Genomic DNA, 24,703 nt, shown 5'->3' with positions numbered 1-24,703 from the left:
TTGCCAATGTTGCCATAGCGATGCTGGATACCAAATGTTAATTATTCTGTGACATTCGTTCTGCTCCTTCTGCTCTTTTGAATATATTGGAAACATATTTTATGTGGCGCCTTTAGTTTCATTTCACTTCAGGATGCGATGTCCCCACCGCAGCTGCAAGCCCCCCAACCTGCTTCCCACCACCGCCACTTCATGTCCATCCCCAGCCGGGACTTCAACCTCCTTATTACCTAATAAGGTGTCATTTAGAGACTGCGGTAATTACACAAGAAACTTGCAAATCCAGAGTCTGCTTTTCTTATATCTAATGCAGGTTTCTTTGGTCTTGATGTGGGATAAGCACATGCCCCGTGACTCAGTATCTTATAAGCCCACCTGCTGCACACTGATTTGAGATCAGCTGCTGGGAGCATACTCTGCCTGTGATGTCGGCTCTCTTATCCAGCAGAGGGACAGTTGCTCTGTGAAGACATTGCCTGAGCTGTACAGTGAGAGGCAGAATACAGAGTACCGGGAATTCCAGGGAGGGTCACTGCTGAGACATGGAATCGCACTGCCAGTGAGGCGAGGGGCTAGGGGCTCCTGCACCCTCATTTTTTTTAAAGAGGAGACTCATTTCATTCTCTGATCATTACCACCAAGCACAATATAGACAGCAGGAGGGAAATCAGACGTCCACCATAAAAGTTCCTTGTCGCATCGCGCAGCAAGCTGATTACAGGTGTTTTAGCAGGTATTTGCCACCAGGGGGCAGCATTGTAATAAAGTGTTCTGTGTGCTATCTCACAACAGGACATTGCTCATTCCAAACCAAGCAGCAGAACAGGGTAATGAGACATCACAGCCGTGTGCCAATCCTTTCAAGAAGCAGATGCATATATTGACTCCCAGTGAGCCACTGCTGTATGACAGCACGCTCCATTTTGTATCCATGTTCCTCCGGAAAGCAGCACTGGAGTGTGGGGCACATGTTTGTTCACAAGGGGACCATTGTGTAAATCTCAGCTTAACCACTTACCAGAGCTGTACTGAAATGTATCTTACCTGTATTGTTTTCTCTATGTCTTTACTAGTACGCCGTTTCATTTATGGGGACCACAGATCTGATAGTACCTTCCCTGCCACAAGGTCTGAGTTCTCCCCTCCCATTGGTCTTGCTGTGGCAGGCATTGACCGCAGCCAATGACACACAAAGGATGGAAAGCCCCGCCCACCGTGTCTTGTCATTTTTGGCAGCTCCAGCCCACCAATGCCTTTGCTACAGGGGAGAGACAGTTATGGCATTCCTGCCCTGGAACCTGCTGAATACAGGCAGAACAGGGTGCTGCTACTGTGGCTTTGGGAGTGATGGCTTCATGCGGTACCTTGGAGATTCAGCACAAACAGCTACACTGACCCTGAGATGAACTCCTGTCAACAAAAGCTTTTATGGAGATTAGGTAGATTGATCGATCTTTGCGTACTTTATTGATCCTGAGGGGAAATTTGATTGCGTGCACAGATACAAACACATAGTACAAGAAACGTCAGACAAATTGTCAGACAATACAGTACAACACAACACAAACTGAAAAGGCCTTTGTGACATTATGGGTATTGGCTGTGACACCACAGAGGACCAGGGACACATTGGAACTGTTTAATACACAGGTTATGGGACTGACAGCACAATGGCTGAATTCATCAGCATGCGGGGACTCTGACCTGGACACTGTGAAGGAATGGACAGGGAACTCGGGGGGCACAGAGGCCCTGAGGAGGGCATCATCAGGCTGACTGGACTTTGAATCCCCCTGGATCCCTCCTTCCCCTCTGCTGTCCTCTCGCACCTGCGCCGTGCTCTTTCCGCTGCCCTCCCTCCGGCAGTTAGTGGGAAGCTGGAGGGGGTGGGGGCAAATACAGGAAATGTAAATATATAAGGTACGGCACGACGTATTTCTTAATGGTAGTAAATGCAGGTACGGTCACTGCTGAATGACATGTTCACGCTGTTTTGGTATAAAACTACAAGTCAGAGGCGCCTTCATGGCACACCCACCGTGAACACGTGACATGGCACAGCGTTACCGCAGCTACTGCACCAGCTCAATGACTCTGGGGGGAGGGGGTGCAATGCCGGGATTTCACCAGGGTTATATATATATATATATATATATATATATATATATATATATATATATATATATATATATATATATATATATAATGTTACAATGTCACATGAGATATCACATAACTATTAGCTGTGGGTTATGTCCTCTGGGTGTCAACGGGGGACTGCAGTCGCCACAGAGCACCGGTGCTGTCTTTACGCTTTTCATTTATTTAGTTTTAGTTCGGAGCTGGTTCTAGTGGGGAATAATCATATTTTGGCGTAGGCTTATCATTCCTAAGCTATGAAGCCCAAAACTGACCGCGACGATGCCCATGCAGACAGACCGATCAGAGTTCATATGGAAACGGGGCGGGAATCAATTAAGCACGGAGTCATTGATTATAAAGGCGAAAAGACCCACATTGCTTTCCCCCTATTGTTATTCCTACCATATCGATCACGGCTATTTTTATCAGTTATGCTTGCAATCGCACAAGTGAAATGGATAATTTCAAGAACACATCACACGCATAGGTGTTTCCTATACAGTACGTGTGTATACCATATGATGGAACATGTGTCAACAGCACACACGATTACACATTGTAGGTCACTGCTGCCGTATCGGCGGCTGAAAATGAGTCAGAGTGCGGGGTGGGGTGGGGTTGGACGGGGGAGACACCTTCTCCTTCACACAGATCAGCAGACCGCACTCCGCCACACCGTGAATCGACAGACAGCTGAGGGATCCCAGTATAAATCAGGAAAGCGCGGCGTGGGAATCCCAGTCAAACCAGGAACCGGCAGCAAGGGAATCCCAGTTTAAAAACGGAGGAGTCGCGAAGCAGGACGTGTAGTTTGTGCACGAAAACATATAAAGACACCCAAGAGGTTTGGGAAGCGCAGACACCGCACCGGCGGCTGGAGCGCCGTGAATCGTAAGACAGCAAGGGCGACCGTCATCTGAACCGCAGGAAAAACTAGCAACTGGGAGAAAAGCAAGAGCCGCTGCGTTTTAAGAAGAAAAGGTGCAAAACTTGGAGAAAAAAAAAACGTGCGTGTCGGTAGCTGGTGAAGGGTGGGGGGCTCCTAGTTCGTCCAGGGTAACGCTGGAGGGGGCGTACATAGAAAGAGACCGGAGGCAGTCAATTTAAAGACAAAAGAACGATGGCAGCGATGGAGGTTTAGAAGTGGCAGAGGGGGTTAATGTTAAAAATGTGCCTATGTTGTTAAACCAGGCACGGCCGCTGAATTACACAGAAGGAAAGGAGCAATATAACGCATATAGTGGACTATGAGCACAGTACGGTTATTGAAATATTAAAATATTATTGCCGGTGATAGTAAAATCAAAAACAGAGAATATCCGTTATTGACTTCAGGTGACAAGAGTTCCGAAGATAAAAGAGGGACTATAGTCTGGTTATAGAAACCAACAATCAGCACTGTGCTAGTGTGTTGATGTGTGTGTCCTTGTACACACACACTGTACCCACACTCAGCCCGACACAAGGCAAGTAAGTATTCAGATAGGTGTGTGTGCACGCTTTGTGTAGTAGGTGTCTTGTGATTAGGTGGCAAAAAACAAGAATACTTGTGTTTGTGTTGCTGTCTGTACAGATATATTTGCAGGAATAGGTCCACATCAGTTTAAGCCAGTCAGCGAGTGCTGAGCCGAGTACGGCATGGTGCGGGATTCAGGCTCGCGGTGCGGTTGGACGGTGATGATGGTGACAGATGGGGGGTGGGCAAGGAGTGGCGAGAGGGAGCGCGACGGGCGGGCGGGACGCTTTACATGTGAGGGGAGGATAGAGGGAGAGAGCGACTGCGTCGGGCGGCCACCACGCCGTCTGCCTATCTGTCTCTCTTTGATCCGTCGCTCTGTCTCTCCACCTTTTCCTTTGTCTGTTTGCATTCCCTTGTGTATCTCTAACTCCTCTTTCTCTCACGAATCTCTGCCTCTAGGTTTTTGTAGAAAGAAGCACCATAGAAATGACACCCCCACTTTTAGGAGGACAAACTGCCCCAGATTTCCACTTTCTGACACTGAATGATGTCAGAGTTGGTAATGAAGTTAAAGTTTTCAGCATCGGCTCCTTGCTGCTTGCTGACAATATACCTTTAACAGAACCAGTATCTCCATCCATTCATCCATCCATCCACCCATCCATCTTGTTATGGCCTACCCAAGTCAGGGTCATGGGGGCAGCCCAGGCAGGATGCCAGTATGTTGCTCATTCCCTTTTAAAGTGAATCAGTTGTTTTCTCACCCTCTCCCGCTGCCTCTGTTTCAAACTGCGGCTGCTGCCAGTCCTGTGGACCGCACTGCCTTTGGACATGCTCCCTTCCGGCTGTCCACCTTCGTTTTCTGCCTTTCCTTCTTTCATTGCAACTTACTGTCTGGTCACCCTCACTTCCTGCCTGCATCCCCGTGCCTTTCCGGTCCTGATGTTGTCTGTCGCTCGCTTCCCCATAATTCTCCTTCTCCTGTGTCTCCCCTTCATGCTCTTACTTGGGGCACTGCCCCCGCCTGCCCTCCACCTCCCTGCCTGCCCTCCGCCTCCCCGCCTGCACTCCCCACCTGCCCCGTGTCTCCCCCTAACTTCTCACATTATGTGACTGGGTTAACACAGTTATTGCCTATTCTTTCTTTTGTTCTTTCTTTCTCTTTCTCTCTCTTTCTGTATTCCCTCTGCACTTAACAGGAGACTATAAAGAGATGGTAATTAACCAGAAAGGGCACTTTTATAAATTGGAATTTAACAGGAGAGACAGGAACCAGGGGGAGCTGTGGATGGGTGAAGCTATCTTAAGAAGCGGAAATGGCCGTCCCAGTCCCAGCAGCCTGCTGGTTCCACGCTGCCTTCCTTTCCTTTAGCCTCGTTCGCGTTTGCTCTTCGTGTTAATTTCTTCTGGTTCCCTCAGGCCCTGATCACATGACACATGCAAGTATGTGTCTGACGTCGTGTGTTTTTCCTGTGGACGATGGAGGTCCGGCGGCATGTGGGGGCCCTGCAGTGAGACAGTGCGATGTGGTTTATGCAGTGCGTATGTCGTGCAGCACCACGCACAAGCCAGCGGTGCGTGAGGGACACCCAAATTAGAAAATTAAGAGGCTGAATCAGCACGAGGAAGGGTCGGCCAGATGGACTGGCACAGATGGACACAGGAGCTCGGCCATGCTGAAGGGAGGGGCACACTGCAGCGTTTCAGGTGTCTGCAGTACCGGGTGTGGTCTCTAGGTGTCTCCATAGCACCACAATGAGAGTGAGTGTGCTGCACTGGGCTGGCCAGTGAGCATGGCGAACAGGCAGGCCAGCTGCAGTGTGAAGGACATGCTGTGTGTCTTGTCTTTTTTTACCCTCTGTACCCTCATCACATGCTGTCATTTGCTGCTCCTTCTTCTGTTGTCAGGCCATCTTTCACTTTCTCGATGCTCTCCCTCTGTTAATAGCCCCCATTCCATAATTACCCTGTTTTATGTTCATATAGAATGTTTTAATACCCTGTGTACCCTGTCTCACCCCAAAACACCCCATACAGCTGTTTCTCCCTCATATGCTGTGTCTCCCACCGTTTGCTATGTCTCCCCTCATATGCTGTGTTTCCCCATATGCTGTGTCTCCCCCCATACGCTGTGTCTCCCCGACTTATGCTGTGCCCCCCCCCCCCATACGCTTTATCTCTCCCCTTATGCTGTGTCTTCCCCTGTATGCTGTGTCTCCCCCCCATAGGATGAGTCTCTCCCATATGCTGTGCTTTCCTCTTTACACTGTCTTGCCCCATACACTGTGTCTCCCCCGTATGCTGTGTCTCCCTCATACACTGTATCTCCCTGTATGCTGTCTCCTCCCTATGCTGTGTCTCTCCCCCATACGCTGTATCTCTCCTCATAGGCTGTGTCTCTCGCATATGCAATATCTCCCCCCATAAACTGTGTCTCCCTCATATGCTGTGTCTCCCTCATATGCTGTGTTTTCCACTTTACACTATCTTGCCCCATACACTGTGTCTCCCCCGTATGCTGTGTCTCCCTCATACTCTGCATCTCCCTGTATGCTGTCTCCTCCCATACACTGTCTTCTCCCTATGCTGTGTCTCCCCCCATACGCTGTGTCTTCCCTGTACTCTGTGTCACCCCAAAACTCTGTATCTTTCCTGGATGCTGTGTCTCCCCTAAATTTTGTGTCTCCACCCATACGCTCTGTTTCTCCCAATAGGCTGTGTCTCGCTGTCTTCCCCATACACTGTGTCACCCCAATGCTCTGTGTCTCTCCTCTATGCTGTGTCTCCCTCATATGCTGTGTCACCCCCGTATGTTGTGTCTCCCCCCACTTGCTTGGTCTCCCCTGTAGGTTCTGTCACCCCCGTATGCTGTGTCTCCCTCCGTATGCTGTGTTGCTCCCATATGCCATGTCTCCCCAACATGCTGTGTCTCCCCTGTATTCTGTGTCTCCCCCCGTGTGCTGTTTCCCCCTAAAGGCTGTGTTTCTCCCATATGCCATGTCTCCCCAAACACTATGTCTCCCTCGTATGCTGTGTTTTCCTCTTTACACTCTCTCGCCCCATACTCTGTGTCTCCCCATATGCTGTGTCTCCTCCCATACACTGTCTCCCCCATACTCTGTGTCTCCACCATATGCTGTGTCTTGCTGCGTTTTCCCAATACACTGTGTCTCCCCCATATGCTGTGTCTCCCTTGTTTGCTGTTTCTCTCCTCATATACTGTGTCTCCCCCCTATGCTGTGTCTCCCCCCATATGCTGTGTCTCCCCTTATACTGTTCCCCCCCATGCTGTGTCTCCCGCTGTATGCTGTGTCTCCCCCTTACTTTGTTTCTCCCCCTGTTCCCTGTGTCTCCCCCTTACACTGTATCTCCCCCATACGCTGTGTCTCCCCTATATACTGTGTCTCCCCTGTTTGCTGTTTCTCTCCTCATATACTGTGTCTCCCACCTATGCTGTGTCTCCCCCCATATGCTGTGTCTCCCCTCTATGCTGTGTCTCCCCCCATATGCTGTGTCTCCCCCCGTATGCTGTGTCTCCCCCTGTATGCTGTGTCTCCCCCCGTATGCTGTGTCTCCCCCCGTATGCTGTGTCTCCCCTTATACTGTTCCCCCCATGCTGTGTCTCCCGCTGTATGCTGTCTCCCCCGTACTTTGTTTCTCCCCCTGTTCCCCGTGTCTCCCCCTTACACTGTGTCTCCCCCTTACACTGTGTCTCCCCCTGTATAGTCTGTTTCTCCCCCTGTTCCCTGTGTCTCCCCCTTACACTGTGTCTCCCCCTGTACCCTGTGTCTCCCCCTGTATGCTGTTTCTCCCCCTGTTCCCCGTGTCTCCCCCTTACACTGTGTCTCCCCCTGTACCCTGTGTCTCCCCCTGTATGCTGTTTCTCCCCCTTACACTGTGTCTCCCCCTGTACCCTGTGTCTCCCCCTTGCTCTGTGTCTCCCCCTGTACCCTGTGTCTCCCCCTTGCTCTGTTTCTCCCCTTGTATGCTGTGTCTTCTCCTATATGCTGCCCCCCCAATACTCTGTGTTTACTCCCTCATGTTGTACCCTCTGAACTGAGCTCTCCTCATGCCCTAACTAGTTCTCCCCACTGTTCTTCCCCTATTCCTGTCATTTTCTGCCTCCTTCCTCACAGTCCTGTCATCTTTCCTAACACCTCCTCCTTTGATTCCTTCCTCCTGCTCAGTCATTCCTCCTCTAGCTCTCTCTCTCTCTCTCACACACACACACACACACACACACGCAAAATCAGGGAATCAGTGAAGCTTTTTTTCTTTACTGCCAACTGCTAAAGCCTTTTCTGCTCAGTCAGCAAACCTCCCAATTTATTGCTGTCCCCTCCCATGTCGTCTTTTACTTCAGCATCATTTCCTCTAATAATCCCACCCCCCTGCCCCTGGTGCATAGCCAATGCTAATGCTAATAGAGTGGCATGCATGAGATTTCTTCCATCAGTTTAATCTCATGGCTTCATCCTCCCTTACTGTCTCCGAGAGTGTGTGTGTGTGTGTGTGAGAGAGAGAGAGAGCCTTCACTGTACACTTCCTGTCCTTTCCCAGTTCCTCTTTATTTCCCCTGTCCTCTCTTCCCTCCCTCTTTCTACCATCAGTCTTTTCAGCTAACAGGACAGTGATGGATGCATATTCATGGAGCTTCAGAAATGGTTTACTGATACTGAGCACAAATTAATTCTTCAATAAAATTTTTAAAATATGTATTTTTACAGGTAAATAGTATTGAATAAAAATAATTGAGTATAGTATAATAAAGATGCATAGATGACTAGTCAGTATATGGGAAGGGGTTGACATTGACTAAATTCTGTAGCCTAGAATTTCTCCTGTGAAGAAGAGGTTACATATACTGATCAACCTGCAAGCTTAATTTAAGTGTTCATCCCAGCACTTACAATGAAGTGCTATTAATTTAACTATGTACCCAACACTAACACTGCATAATTGTGCATCTAAGTGTATATCCTAACACTAACATTACACTACTGTCCATTTGACAGTGATGCAGTGGTAGTGCTGGGATACACACTTATGGCTCATTTCCACTGCCTCCAAGAACCAAGCCATACCTAAGCCATACTGTGAAGAGTTTTCCATAGTAAATTATTCGAGGCATACCTGAGCTGGTAGGCCCTGCTTACCAGCAGGACCGAGAGTGTGACTAACCTGTACTGGTTATGTCACCACCATTTGATTGGTTGAATTGCAAGGAGATAGCAGTGATCTCCATCGATATGGATTTGGATTAGCTGAAGGAACAAATGGCATATTATTTATATATTATTCATTATTAGTAGTATTGCACTTCACGATATATTGATGCATTCCTGATAACTCGGAACTTGAAAATTTCTAACCTCCTCTTTAGTTTAATGTCACTGTAACTCTCCAAACCCAGCAATGCCTTTACTAAGCTGACTTTCTGCAGTAGAAAATCAAAACGAACTGTAACGGTGCTGTAATTAGTGTCTGTTTAGGGTACGGGTTGGGTACAGCCAGGTTCCAGTATGCAAGCAGTAATGCGCATAGTGATGCAGTGATAGTGCTGCGATATGCACTTAAATGTGCAGTGATGCAGTGATAGTGCTGTGATACGCACTTAAATGTCCAGTGATGCAGTGATAGTGCTGGGAAACACACTTAAACGCACAGCAATGCAGTGTTAGTGCAGGGATTCACACTTATATGAACAGTGATGCCTTGTTTTTGCTGGGATACACACTAAAATGCACAGTGATGCTGAGAAACACACTTAAATACACAGTGATGTAGTGTTAATGCTGAAATACAGAATTTAATTAACAGGGATGCAATGCAGGTGCTGCGATGCACACTTAAATGGCAAACGATACTGTTTTTGTGCTGGGACATAAACTTAAATGAACATCAATGCAGTATTACTGAAGGGATACATACCTAAATGAACAGAGATGCCATGTTTGTGCTGGGATACACACTGAAATGGACAGCAATGCAGTGATACTGCTGGCATACACACTGAAATGAACAACAATGCAGCATTAATGCTGGGATACACACTTAAATACACAATGATGCATTCTTAGTGCTGAAATCTACATTTAAATGAACAGTGATGCAGTGTTCATGCCGGTAAACACACTTAAATGCACTGTGATGCAGTATTACTGCTGGGATGCACACGTAAATGAATAACGATGCAGTGTTAGTGCTGGGATACACACTTAAATTAATAGTCATACAGTGCAATTGCTGGGATACTCGCATAAATACACAGTGATGCAGTGTTAATGCTGCGATACGTACTTAAACAACAATGCCGTTTTAGAGCTGGGATACACACTTAAATCAACAGTGATGTAGTAGTACTGCTGGGATACACTTAAATGAACAACAATGGAGTGTTAGTGCTAGGATGGACACCTAAATTAACAGTGATGCAGTGTTTGTGCTGGGAATCACACTTAAATGAATAATGATGCATACATACTTATATGCGCAGCAGTACAGTGTTAGTGCTGGGATACACACTTAAATACACAGTGCTGCAGTGTTAGTGCTGAGACACACTCTTAAATACACAGTGATGCAGTGTGAATGCTGGAATACACACTTTAATGGGCAGCAGTACAGTGTTAGTGCTGGGATGCTCAATTGAATAGTGATGCAGTATGTCTTTCTATGGTCTCATCCTATTTGTTCTTTTTTTTTGTTCCATTCTTCTCATCTCCTTTTGTTTTTTTAACCTCAAGCTGTGTTTAAGGTGCATTAATGTTTTGAGATGCAACAACGTAAATGGTTGCTCTTCCCACCTTGAGGTCAGCTCTGCGCCCCAGCATGCATGAAAGTATCAGTCAGTGTGTGTGCAGGCAGCGCAGCAGAGCGGGTCAGTCGGTGTGCATGCAGGCAGCGCAGGAGAGTGGGTCAGTGTGCGTACATGCAGAGCGCAGCAGAGCGGGTCAGTCGGTGTGCATGCAGGCAGTGCAGCAGAGCAGGTCAGTGAGTGTGTGTGCAGGCAGTGCAGCAGAGCAGGTCAGTGAGTGTGTGTGCAGGCAGTGCAGCAGAGCAGGTCAGTGAGTGTGCATGCAGGCAGTGCAGCAGAGCAGGTCAGTGAGTGTGTGTGCAGGCAGTGCAGCAGAGCAGGTCAGTGAGTGTGCATGCAGGCAGTGCAGCAGAGCAGGTCAGTGAGTGTGTGTGCAGGCAGTGCAGCAGAGCAGGTCAGTGAGTGTGTGTGCAGGCAGTGCAGCAGAGCAGGTCAGTGAGTGTGTGTGCAGGCAGTGCAGCAGAGCAGGTCAGTGAGCGTGTGTGCAGGCAGTGCAGCATAGTGAGCACGCTGTCCGTGGTGCTGAATTCTGCACGACCTGCTTTACCCCAGCACCCCTGGGGGTGTCTCCCTGCTCTGCTCTCCATCTGTATAAAGAAGCTGAAAATGCTGCGCTTTCGCTGCATCTCATGCCCGGATCTTGTATTTCTTTCAATGTCCTCAGCTTTTCTGTATCAGCTCCCTTTCCTTCTCAAGCAACTTTCTTGTTCTCACACTTGAGACCACCCCCCACTCAGAGCTAGACAGTACTTTGCCCCCCCCCCCCCCCCCAACACGCTGATTAAGGCTGAATACACTGAACATCCAATCAGCAAGCACACACACCGCAGTAGACTCACCTTCTGCAGAGTGTGTGTCACCTGGGTCAGCATCCAGGACCGCTGGCCTCTTCCTCTGCATTACGGAGCATCCTTGTGTCCGTCCTCTGTGTTCTGTGAGGAAAGCGAGGAGCAGGACACGGCAGTTGTGGGACACAGCCAGAGCGGAGAGTTTACCACACTGGACAGCAGAGCGGGAACAGAGGGCAAAGACGGATGTTAGACAGGACGATGTAACACAGACATAAAGAAAAGAGAGAAGGATGCATATAGAGATGGAGAGATCAGCCTCACCCACAATGAAAAAAGGTGCTGGGGAAGAGGAAGGGAGAGGAGAAGGTGGAGAGTAAGCAGGTCGGCAGAAAGTACAGAAAAGCAGAGCAAGGAAAAATGTATGTGTGCGTATGTGTGTGTGTGTGAGAGAGAGAGAGAGAGAGAGAGAGAGATGAAGGGAGGGAGGGAGTGGGAGAGAGACAGGAAGCAAGGGAGAGAGAAAGGGAGGGAGGGAGGGAGGGGGAGAGGGTCGAGGGAGGGAGGGAGAGAGGGAGAGAGAGTGCTGATTCGTTCAGTGAAACCTGATCCTGTTATGCGGTACATGGGGGTGTAACTGTGAATGGGGCAAACAGAAGAAGCTTAAGAGCAGGCGGGCAGGTGGGCAAACAGGCAGGCAAGCGGGCAGTCAAGTGGGCAGACAGGCGGACAAGTGGACAGGCAGGGGGCAAGTGGGCAGGCAGGGGGCAAGTGGGCAGGCAGGTGGGCAAACGAGCAGGAGGGCAGGGAGGGGGTTAGGCGAGCAGGCAAGCAAGTGGGCAGGCAGGTGGGCAAGTGGGCAAGTGGGTAGGCAAGCAAACAGGCATACGGGCAAGTGGGCAAGCAGGCAGGTGGGTGGGCAAATGAGCAGGCAGGCAAGCGAGCAGCTGGCAAGCAGGCAGGCAGGTGGACAAGCAGGCAGGAGGGCAAACGAGCATGCAGGTGAGCAAGCAGGGAGATGGGCAAGCGGGCAGGCAAGTGGGCAGGCAGGTGGGCAAGTGGGTATGCAGGTGAGCAAGTAAGTATACAGGCAGGCGGGTAAGCTGGTGGGTGGGCATGCATGCAGGCAGGTAAGCGGGCAGTCAGGTGGGCAAGTGGGCAGGCAGTTGGGTGGGTAGGCAGGTGAACAAGCAGGCAGGTGGGCAAGCAAGCAGGCATTCGGACAAGCAGGAAAGCAATCAAGCGGGCATGCACACAAGGAAGCAGGTAGGAGGGCAATTGGGCAGGCAGACAGGCAAGCAGGCAGGAGGGAAAGTGGACAGACAGGCTGGCACATGGGCAAGGGGGCAGGCGGGTGGGCAGGTAGGCAAGTAAGTGGGCAGGCGGGCAAATTGACTGGTGGGCAGTCGGACAGGTGGGCAGGCAAGCAAGCAGGCATACTAGGGGGGAGGCAGGCAGGCAGGCAAGCGGGTGAGCAGTTAGGCAAGCAAATGGACAGGCAGGCAGGCAAGGGGGTAGGCGGGTGCACAGCGTCTTGACTGACCGGCCCTTTAAAGCATTAAAACTCTGACTCTGCACTGCGAGGACAAAGAGAGAGCACTCCTGCTGCAGCAAAAACCATTCACCTTCCCAGGACATGCAGCCAGCTAATCAGCGTTAATGCACCCAGTGTTAATGTCCTCTATGTGCTCAGGACATATTTTCGGTGTTAATGTCCTCTATGTGTTCAGTACATACACTTTGTGTTATTGCCCTCTATATGCTCAAAACATACACTCTTTGTTAATACCCTCTTTATGCTCAGGACATGTGCTCTGTGTTAATGACCTCTTTGTACTCAGGACGTACACTCAGTTTAATGTCCTCTATGTGTGTTTAGTATATTCACTGTGTTAATATGCTCTTTGTGCAGTATATATACTCAGCATCTGTGTCCTCTATGTGTTCAGTACATATACTCAGTGGTAATGTCCTCTATGTGTTCAATAATACACTCTGTGTTGATGTTCTGTGTTCAGTACATACACTCAGTGTTAATGCACTCAATTTCTGTCCTCTGAGTGTTCAGTACATAAGCTCAGTATTAATTAACTGTGTTCACTTCAGTACATACATCCAATACATACATACGTCAGTGTCCTCTTTATGATCAGTACATACACTCTGTGTCAGTGTCCTCTGCATGTTCAATACACTGTGTCTTCACTCAGCATCAGTGTCCTCTGTGTGTTCAGTACCTACACTTTGTGTCTTTGTCTTCTGTATGCTCAGTATATACAATCTGTGTCAGTGTCCTCTGCATGTTTAATACACTGTGTCTTCACTCAGCATCAGTGTCCTCTGTGTGTTCAGTACCTACACTTTGTGTCTTTGTCTTCTGTATGCTCAGTATATACAATCTGTGTCAGTGTCCTCTGCATGTTCAATACACTGTCTTCACTCAGCATCAGTGTCCTCTGTGTGTTCAGTACCTACACTTTGTGTCTTTGTCTTCTGTATGCTCAGTATATACAATCTGTGTCAGTGTCCCTCTGCTTGTTTAGTACATACAATACATGCGCCCACCATCCATGTTCTCTGTGTGTTTAGTACATGCACTCTGTGTCCGTGTTCTCTCTGTGTTCAGTAGATACACTCTGTGTCACTCTCCTTTGTGTGTTCAGCACAGACACTCTGTATCAGTATTCTCTAGTTGTTCAGTATGTACACAGCATCAGTGCCCTCAGTGTGTTAAGTACATACATTTTGTGTCAGTGTCTTCTGTGTGTTCAGTATATGCATTGACTGTCCATGTCCTCTGTGTGTTCAGTACATACACTCTGTGTCAGTGTCCTCTGCGTGTTCAGTACACACTGTCAATGTGGGTCAGTGTTAATGGGCTATTCTTGGTCTGCTGCTGTGGTTACCAGTAAATATATATTAAGACAGCACTAAACAGGAGGAGGGAAAAAGAGTAAAATGCAAGGGAAGGTGGTGTAAGAAAGGGGAGGAGGCGGGGAGAGGAGGAGGGAGCGAGCAGAGCGGGGAGAAGCACCATCGCTCTGCAGTCTTACCTCCCCATTTTGTGGAGCTCAGCAAATAATGGTTCTGCTTGAGGTACTCGCTCTGTTTCTTTCTCTCCCAATGGATGAGCGAGGAGAGGGAGGAGAGCGAAAAGGGATAGGGGGGAGTAGGGGGTGGAGTGTAGCACAGCTCCGTCCATCTCCCTGTGGCCTCGCTGAAGTAAGCGACTGAGGCAATGACGAGCGCAGAGAGCGGCTATCCGTATCTGTCCGTCTGAAACAGCGCGAATACACTCTAGGAAGTTTCCTCACTCGGCACTCTGCAAATAATAAATGAAACGTCATTCGCTGTTGTTTCTTTCTAATCAACTTCAGATAATTATCATAAACGTTGCCCTAAGTCGTACTCTCACTATCTATGCAGTGATTATCAGAAGCCGCATAGTAATTGAGTATTAACCTTCTCCGGGTATCAGTACTCAGTACTGGTATTTGGGTGTTGACTGCGATAGTTTTTATGATACATACTTATGTGTGGATTTCAATTCTGTAATAACAAAGCTGTCTTCTTTTTTGGCATAATTACCCATTTGGTATATTAATTTTACCTTATAATAAAGGCATAATATAATAAACTACAGAGCGGGACTATGGCTAAAGTGTACATGCAGTTATAATTGGGTTCATTGTAAACTTTGTCATAATATTAGAGCAGTGTCCGTCCCGTTGTACTCATTTCTCTCCCCCATCTCTCCCTCTCTCCGCAGACTCCACCCCCCACCTCCCTGCCTTCTCTCTCTCCTCCTCTCCCTCCCCCCGGTCCCCTATGCTCAGTTCAGTGTGTGTCTCCTCTTTCAAAGGGCGCAAGGGGGGGAACAAGTCGGCCAACAAAGCATGTTACAGTGCAGACATGACTTGCCCGTCAGACAGCGAGAAAATTGTGATAAACTGCGGGGGTGTGCGACACGAAACCTACCGCAGCACCCTGAAGACGCTGCCCGGTACCCGATTATCGTGGCTCACCGAGCCGGATGCGTACAGCAACTTTGACTATGACCCGAAATCCGACGAGTTTTTCTTTGATCGCCACCCTAACACCTTCGCCTTCATCCTCAACTATTATCGTACCGGGAAGCTGCACTGTCCCAGCGACGTATGCGGGCCGCTCTTCGAGGAGGAGCTGGCTTTCTGGGGCATCGACGAGACAGACGTGGAGGCGTGCTGCTGGATGAATTACCGGCAGCACCGGGACGCGGAGGAGGCGCTGGACAGCTTCGAGACCCCCGAGCCGGACCCTCCCGAAGACGACCCTGCATTGACGGGGGGCGCGGATGGAGACCTGAAGAGACTGTGCCTGCAGGAGGATGGCAGGAAAGCCAGCTGGTGGCGTGTATGGCAGCCGCGCATTTGGGCACTCTTTGAGGATCCCTATTCATCCAAATACGCTCGGGTGAGTCTCCATGAAGCTGTACCCCTTACTACTGACATTGATAATGACTTAAGACCGCGCATGGCTGAATGTGGGCATTGCAGACTTTTACCTTGTCACCCGTACTCGGCAAGTTTTACTCGGCTGAGGTTTTGTTACTGTTATTGTGACCTACGGTTGGTGTTGAATAACGTCCTGAATGGGTCACAATGAAAGGAAGTTTTTCCGCATCTTCGTAGTTTTAAAGAGCTGTCCTTTCTTATACATCCAGTTATCTAATGTGAACATGACGAGCAGCTTCGTTTGAGCCGTCTTAGCGTTCTCTTGTTTTTCTGTGTGTTCAGTCTAAACCGCCAGTGTGACACAGTTAATGACACCGTGCACATTCCTCTACGCATCCCCCACTTTCTGCCTGTTAGCGCCTGATCCTGCCCACTCGTCCCGTTGTCACTGCCTGGCTGCAGCTCCTTATTTTAGAGGATTTCCCAATTTCTGCATCTGTGGGTAGATGCAATGCGTTTAACCTTGCTATTCACTATTAAACCTTGCTCGGTTAGTTCCATTTTTATTGTTTTTTTTCTAAGGGAAGGGGTGTTTGTGTGAAACGGCGCCTTATTTGTTTCATATCCCGACAAGTCTGGTTATTACACCTGCAATCCAGCATCCATCTCCCTGCGGATGAGGCCGCTGTGAATGTGCCCCTTTCCAATGTCCTTTACACTTTCCCCGTCGCGCGCACCGCACGCAGCCCATCGGGTTAATATGTCTGACTAAGCACGCCGTTTCTAATCAACAAACATATACCCTGTGCTCTGTGTGTTCAGCGAAATTGCACGTTTTTCTGTGTATCAATTGCAGAGTTTGTCTTTCGGCGGCTCATCAAACGCAGTGTGCAAACAGACGACGGCTGGTGCGCGGTTAGGGTTTCCACACGCACTCACACACACACACACATGCACGCACGCGCACACACACAGCTCCACCGCAGTCTTACATACACCATGCAATAAGAAATCAGGTCACAATAAGCTTCAGTATGTCTGCACTGATTAAGTGTTTAACATTATTTTGCTAAGCAGCCGTGTAAGCTGACGTTTTAATGTCACACTGCTCATTATACAGGATGTCAAGGGCAATTCCGCATGTTCCCGTCTAACTTTCTGGGTATCCCATCTCCATTCACGTATCTTTTTCTGCCCTTTCAGGTTAATCGAGGCTCTTTCGGGCAGTTTTCCAGCTTTCTGTGCAGTATAGGTCGGCATATGGGGTTTGACAAACGCTGTGATGCTGTCACTTCTGACTGCACGTTTACCTTCTTTCTTGTATAACAAACATTTTTCCTGATGGAGCCGCTATATGTCCGGGACACCGCTGACGTCGGAAGGAAGAGCCGCATTGCCTTTTATCATTTTAGCGGTACGGACGTGTTCAGGGTAATTAAATAAAACAGAGAAACGTGGAAGCGGAGCCAAGCCTGTCCGACTCGCTCCGGCAGAAAAGGAGACAGAAGGACGCCGCGACCCCGTCCCCTTCACTTATCCTATATATCATAGCAGTCGTTCCGCCGTTGAAGGCTTGAGGGATGCAACCTCCTCCCCCTCCGTCTGGCGTAGGGATGTTCCGTAATGGAGGGTCCAGGACCTCCGCATTTAGATTACATTTTCTAACATCGAAACCTTAAAGTTAATGAGTAGTACTTAAGGTTTGAGACGCAGAGACTGGGGAGAGCTGTATGTGCAGCTCTGCCGATAGCTCAGTACACGGACAGTGCGAAGATTCAGTGCTGTACCGATGGCATATCGCAGCTTTCTAAAAGGCGGATTATAGATCTGCGCTACTAATGACGTAAGTCTCTGTGCAGAGCATTTTAATAAGATGCAGGGCCGGCGTCGCTCCGTACGAATCGTCCTCATCGCGGATTTCATGCGTTCAGCAGGTCCTGCGGTATGATGCGTGTGCCGGCGGCCGGCGCGGTGGGAAGCAGCCTCCGCCGCCCGCCTGTGCTATAGCGCAGCACTGCGGTGCGTTGCGCTGAGCTGCCGGCTGGCGGCGCGCTGCTCTTTGCTGCAGGAAAGGGGGAGAGGGAGGCGGCTCGTCGCTCTGCGCTCCTCTCCCGTTCTTCGATCGGGGATAAATGCCATGAAAATATTGGATGGGGTCACCTTTTCCTCCCCCCTTTTTGCTGATCTTTGCAAGCTGTGTGTTCGTATCCGTTTATTGATTAATCTATACGTCTCTGTCGGCCTATTCATTTGTCTGTCTAGCGCATCTGAAAGAGCCACTCGTGAGGGTTTTCTGCTTCTTTGTTTGAATTTTCCCGCAGCCTGCATGAAGTGCAGCGTCTGGGGAATATGTTTGTATGCCACATAGTACCCTTTCTGCTATGTAAACATTTTTAGTCTTCATACACACTGCTGCAGTTAAGCGATTCTCAGATAATCAGCAGACTGGAAATTAATCGGTCGATCAATAAATGGAAACCTGTGTAAAATATAACTGTATTTAAATGTGTGTACGCATGTTTATGAGTGACTGTGAATGTTTGCATTATGTGTATTCATGTAGATTACCTTTACATTTATTTATTTTATCCTAAGTTTACCCTGCTATCCAAAGAATTATGAACCCATGACCTTCCAGATAATCTTTAACTCCCAGAACCACACACTGCCCCCAGTATCCATATGTATTAGTATTTATGATTTCTGTGTATGGTTATGTGTGTGCATAAATTTACATTAATTTGTATGAAGATGTATCTAGTGTAGAGTAGGTACTCGTTGAGTTTCACAGAATCACACTTTAATTGAATTGGTTGTTTAAGTGAATTTGTACTTACTTGATCTATGGACAGATTCTGTGGTGAGACATTTATACCCATATGTCTGCCTGTGCTTGTGTACATTGATCCGTTTGTCTGTCTATATTCAGGTTCATAAACCCACATTTTGGCCTGCTTGCCTGTGTTCAGGTTATGTGTCCACGTGTCCTCCTATCTCTTTGTTCAGGCTTATGTCTGTCTGTGTTCAAATTTGTCTACCTACCTGATGACTGAGTCACCTGCAAAAGGTTCTGTGAGTGATGCAGCTGCAGAATGAATGCGTATATGGTTCTATGGGTGATGTAGCTGCTAAATGGTTCTTTGTAGGATTCTGTGAATGACTATGTTGCTGAATGGATATTTATAAGATTCTATGAATGATGCAGCTGTTAAACAGATCATGGTAAAGTTCTGTGAGTGACAGCTGCTGAACAGATCATGAAAATGTTCTGTGAGTGATATAGCTGCTGAACGGATCATTATAAGGTTCTGTGAGTGATGCAGCTACTGAATGGTTCTTTATTGGGTTCTGTGAGTGACTCAGCTACTGAATGGATCTTTATGAGGTTATGTGAGGGACATACATGCCGAATGATTTTTAATTAGCTTCTGTGAATGACTCTGATGCCGAACGGATCTTTAAATGCTTCTGTGAGTGATGTGGCTGCCGAATGGATCTTTACATGGTTCTGTGAGTGATACTGCTGCTGAATGGTTATTTATAAGGTTCTGTGAGTGACTTAGCTACTGAGTTATTCTTTTTGAGGTTATGTGAGTGACACAGGTGCTGAATGGTTCTTTATAAGCTTTGCTGAATGACTCAGATGCCAAATGGATTTTTATATACTTCAGTGAGTGATGTGGCTGCTGAACGGATCTTTATATGGTTCTGTGAGTGTCTGTCATGCTAAATTGATCCTTATACGGTTCTGTGAGTGATTCTACTGCTGACCAGATTTTTATAATGCTTTGTGACTGGCACAACTGCTGCATGGATAATTGAATGGTTCTGTGAGTGATGCAGCTGCTAAATTGATTTTTTTAAGGTTCTGTGAGTAACTCTGCTGCCAAACAGGTCTGTATAAGGTTCTGTGAATGACTCAGCTGCTGAACAGATCTTTAGAAGGGCCTGTGAGTGACTCAACTTCTGAACAGATCTTTAAGATTCTGTGAGTGAAGCAGCTGCTGAGCAGATCTTTATAAGGTTCTGTGAGTGACGGAGTTGCTACGACTAAGAGCACTGATATCCTGCTGAGTGGTGTTGAATCCAAGCAGGACTCCAGCTCCTACACACACAAACACACAGTTTTCACTATGCTGGGACTGGACCTACTGTGTCCTCTTTATGCCACAAATGCGCCAAATTAGTGCTTACTACAGCGAGTGAGTAGACATCATTGAGAGGTGCTTTTTCACAGTGTAAAATAGTTGGCACAGAGTTGGCACAAGCTCATATTGTGTGAATGGTTAGCACCTGATTCCCTGACTGGCTTTTACTCAATGAGGTGTCTGCACTAAAATAGCCTGAGTCACCAGAGCCAGTCCCTCTGCAGCTGGAATCTGTGTCACCTGTGTGGCACCTTGGCCTGGAAGCTGCTCTGTTTGTCACACACAGCCTATATCATCCACAGCTGGTATTTATATTTAGGGCAGCACTATATATGAGCGTCTGTGCATGAAGATGGAGGCAGTATGGACTGGTTAACTGGGAATGATGATGGAATTATGATGGAGAGATGGCTGGGTGTAGGATAGGATGATGATTGATGGAGGATCTGGATGTACCCGCCATGTTGCACCTTCACTCCTGTCCACTGCCATCACACTCTCCATCCTTTCTGTCTTTCCTCACCATCCTTTTTCTCTAAATACATTACCTTCACTCTCAATGTCCTTAGTGCTTCCTTGTCAATTGTGGGTTACAGTGATGCTGTGTCAGTCCTCCAGGTGGCGCTGTGCACTTGTTACCACATACCTTGGTGCATTCATTCTCCACGCTTGTGGTTGTAGGGGGCTCAGATGGTATGTGCTGACGGACACCCAGGAAAAAGAACATTTCAGCATCTGCAGTACTGGGGACCCTGCAATGAGCACCCCTGCATTTCTCAGTACAGTGAGCTGCTGCATTTTCACAGAGACATTCAGCACTGCAGGGCTCCCTGCATCACAAACCTGTGACCCTGCAGTGCTCCCCAATGCTACTCTGTGATAAGGATAATGGGCAGAATAATCATTTCTCCTAGTCTGTACAGAACACTGGCTGGTAATGAAGCACTCATTGCAGATGCGTGCTGATGATGTGCACACCTGTACGTGCTGTCGGTGTTATCAGTGCGTGTCAGCTGCCCTCTCACACTGCTGCTGCATTGCAGGCCTGCCTCTTCCCCTGCCCCTCTCTCTAGTCCCACACTCTATTCAGCCGCTTACAGCTCCCCTGTTTCCTTATATTACCGAGTCTCTCTTTCTCTCTGTCTCTCCTCTACCTCCCTCTACTCTGCCTCTTCATTTCTCTGGAGTATTTTCCCCTCCTCTTTCTCTTCCTCATTCTGTTCATCCTTTACCTTCCCACACTCTTCCATTTCCTTACGAAATCCCCCACTGATCCCCCTCACAACCAGTGAGGGAACGCAGATGTTGGAGAAGATGCCACAGCAGCAATTGACTAGAGGAGCTTGATATTAAAACAGATTTTGGGTGGCATTGAAGGTGTGTTCAGTAGACTCACACCAGGCATACGGCCACATAGTAAAATAACGGTGCCCCCCAGGAATTTGTTCACTACCAATCAGGCATGTAGCCAAGGACTAAAACGGAACCACCCTCAAAATTTCCTTGGAGACCCCCTCAGTTGACAGAACCTATGGTGGACCATCCACCCTTCACTAAAATGTATTTGTTTCAGACATGTCTGCTATACAGGTTGTACTGTTAGCTAGTCCTGGTGTTTTTTCAGTTTTACATTGATCAGTAAATTATGTATTTTTTTAAATTGATATATAATTTCACTCCGATTGGGCTTCTCTAAATGCAGGCAGATTTATGTCTGTACTGTTAGCTTTTATGCAGGTGTACCAGCAGATGTGTGGGCTGTATTCTGCACGTGCCTCTACAGCAGCTCACTGCACAAACTTAGTTATAAAAAGAATCATTTCCCATACAGCAGCTGTCCTGCTACAATGACACCACAGATCCAGTGTGAGCAGCACCAGGATGCAGCTCCCACAAGATCACTGGCAAAGAGAGTCAGGCAGAAAACACAAGGACAAGGCGCACTCTCTCTCGTGACTGACACTGTATGCTGGAGGTGGTGAAATCCAACAGCAGCTGGCAGCAGTGGAGGAGTGAGCCTCCTGGTGGGGGTCCTGGTGGGTTGGTGCACGTTTTTTTGGGGTGGGGGGGAGGCACATGTGAATCGATGATGACGATTATGCAGCAGTGTAGCAAGGAGGAGGGACTTGAACAATGAAAGATACAGCAGCAGAAGATGGGAGAAATCAAACAGAGTGAGGTGGACGTCTTTTTGGAGAAGGAGCAGCCGTTTCGAGGCTGGATGTCGGCCTGCTGGGGGACTGTACGTTTACATCAGCTGACACTTCAGTCTGCAGTTCTGCATCCCCTAAGCATTAATCCAGCAGAGGGATGTGAGGCCCGATGCCTGTGTCAGGCAGCCAGGCCACACAGCAGGGTGCAGCTGCACAGTGTCAGAGTCACACTCATAGTGTCACAGTGTTTCAGTGGATCATGCCTTGGGTTCTCTATGGAGGAGGTGGCTGGGGGGAGGGATGAATGGATGGATGGATGGATATTTCGTTGGAGTACTGCTGGACAGTTTGACAGTCTTGTGACAACAATGATTGTGTGTCATGTCAGACTGGAGCGCATCAAGGGCTTCTGAGGAGCAGTTAGCCCTGTAGGCTACTGCCATCAGCCACAATGTACACACCAAGCTTCCCAAAGAGATGCCCTGTCACATGACCCAGGAGCAGCCCTCCCTAATTGGTTTACCTGGGATGTGCTTCATAACACATAACACTTTGGCTCTACTGTGAAGTCTGTGACTTCACACTCCATCCTTTTTCAAAGCGCTCAGTTGGATTAAGAACAAAGGGACAGTGGTAACAGCAAAAGGGAGAACATTACCAGGCGAGGCTCCACACACACACACACACACACACACACACACACACAGGTCTGTAATTATACCTTTGTGGGGACTCTCCATTCACTTCTATGGAGAAAACTCTATTCCCGACATGACGACCTTAACCCCTGCCCAGCCTTAACCTTAACCATAAGTAACAAAATAAAATAAAATAAAATTCCATTCACAGATCTTTGTGGTGACCTGAAAAAGGGTCCTCACAACCTCAAAAAACATGTTTTTATTACATTGTGGGATCCCCACAATGTAATCTAAATATAATCCACATAGTCGAGCTGCAGCAGAGTGTATACACAAACAGATAGACATGGAGAGACACACACACATGCACACACACACACACACACACGCACACAAAGCATGCTCCAGTGCTCTCTAATCAATACGAAATAGAATAAATTACCGATACCTCTTGGAGGTGTGAAGCCAATGTGAGGTCTTGTATATGAGAGGGTGTCTGTGTCTGTCTGTGTGTTACACTCTGCTGCAGCTCGACTCTGCTTAGGGATGATGGGAATGCTAGGCTCCTGAATGAGGCCCTGTTTGCGCAGTGAAGCAGCAGTTCAGGGTGGCATTGTGCTCCTGCCATTGCAGCAGGCGAGCACTCGCAGGACACTAGGTCATTGCAGAGTGAGGAACATGGGATGAACAATACAGAGTGAACGGGGAACAGGATATATCAGAGAGCAAAGACATGGGACCAATACAGACCATGCCAGGGAAAATAAGGGCATAACATATATACATTATAGTGCATTGAAGAATGAGGAAAGTGAGGTGTTAGCAAAATGAAGAGTTAGCATAGTGAAGCAAGTGGAAAGTGAGGCATTAGCAAAGTGAAGAGTTAGCATAGCAAAGCGAGCAGAAAGTGAGGCATTAGTAGAGTGAAGAGTTAGCATAGTGAAGCGAGAGAAAAGTGAGGTGTTAGCAAAGTGTACAGTTTGCGTAGCGAAGCGGTAGGAAAGTGAGGCGTTAGCAAAGTAAATAGTTTGCATAGTGAAGCAAGAGGAAAGTGAGGCCTAGCAAAGTGAAAAGTTAACATAGCAAAGCGAGAGGAATGTGAGGCGTTTGCAAAGTGAAGAGTTAGCATAGCGAAGCAAGAGGAAAGTGAGGCATTAGCAAAGTAAAGGTTACCATAGCAAAAAGAGAGGAAAGTGAGGCATAGCAAAATGAAAAGTAAGCATAGCAAAGCGAGAGGAAAGTGAGGCTTTAGTTGGGTTACCGTATTTGGTCAGACAAAACAGAGGACATGTCCAGGGATCAGAATATTAATGAGTTTTCATGGTCTCCGACCAATCAGGTAGTGCTTCTCTCATGAATATTAATTAGTTTTACACACTGTAAAATGAACATTTTCATCCAGGGAAACCCAGATGTATGGTAACCTTACAATTAACTCTCATTTTACAATATACACAAAATAAACACAATATACTTGTATACAAATCTTCTCAACAAAAGCTACAAAACGCTAAGCCAAACTCAAACTTCAGTCCTGGAGGGCCGGAGCCCTGCACATTTTGGGGTTTCCCCTTATTTAACACACCTGATATCAACTCCTTGTGCTAATTACCACACAGCTCTTGAGCTGAATCATTTGCGAACAGGGGAAGAGCTAAGCTACACAGGGCTCCGGCCCTCTAGAAGTAGAGTTTGACATCCCTTGCTTTAAGAAAACAATGCGGTTCACTGTTTATATGAAAGCAAAAATAAGGTGTCAAAGAGCCAGCGGTTTTCAGGAGTTGACGTCACTCTTGAGCAGCGTGACACAATGGCTGCTGTACATTGAAATTTAGTGCCTTTTCCTTCACTTGGTACTCCACTGTAACGTGCAACACTGGGTCATATGGATTGCAACACTAAACCCAGACAGACCACCAATTTTTGAAAAACCGCCTGGATGTCCAGACAGGGGCCCAAAGAGAGGACATGTCTAGGGAAATCTGGATGCATGGCATGGCGAGGTAAGTGGAGAGTGAGGTGTTAGCAAAGAGATGTGACAGGAAATCGAAGTGTTAGTGAAATGAGTAGAAAGTCAGGAATTAGTCAAAGTGAAAGACAAAAGGAAAGTATTAGCATAGTT

General features: G+C 47.8%; 1 protein-coding gene and 1 long non-coding RNA gene across 10 annotated transcripts in view; one reads left to right on the top strand and one right to left on the bottom strand.

Annotated features, from left to right (window-relative positions):
- Positions 1-1,440: 1,440 nt before the first annotated feature.
- On the bottom strand, positions 1,441-11,669 carry LOC111836932 (uncharacterized). Of its 2 annotated transcripts, XR_002836523.2 has the most exons (4): positions 11,531-11,669; positions 11,258-11,417; positions 9,533-9,613; positions 1,441-1,877 (listed from the first exon to the last, which is right to left on the bottom strand). It is a non-coding gene; the product is annotated as an uncharacterized lncRNA (long non-coding RNA). The 2 variants fall into 2 exon arrangements; XR_002836524.2 differs by lacking the exon at positions 9,533-9,613.
- LOC111836930 (voltage-gated potassium channel KCNC1-like) overlaps positions 2,792-24,703 on the top strand; it is a 58,543-nt gene continuing 36,631 nt past the window's right edge. For all 8 annotated transcript variants that reach the window (XM_023798625.2, XM_023798630.2, XM_023798624.2 and 5 more), the window contains exons 1-2: positions 2,792-3,612; positions 14,976-15,658. In XM_023798625.2, the coding sequence (XP_023654393.1) occupies positions 15,035-15,658 (624 nt within the window). In that variant the 5' untranslated portion in view covers positions 2,792-3,612; positions 14,976-15,034. The remainder of the gene's footprint in view (positions 3,613-14,975; positions 15,659-24,703) is intronic.

Source organism: Paramormyrops kingsleyae, chromosome 22, assembly GCF_048594095.1.
Source record: "Paramormyrops kingsleyae isolate MSU_618 chromosome 22, PKINGS_0.4, whole genome shotgun sequence".
NCBI lineage: Eukaryota > Metazoa > Chordata > Actinopteri > Osteoglossiformes > Mormyridae > Paramormyrops > Paramormyrops kingsleyae.
The sequence above is the reverse complement of the archived record's forward strand: the minus strand, read 5'-3'. Positions and strand labels throughout refer to the sequence as shown.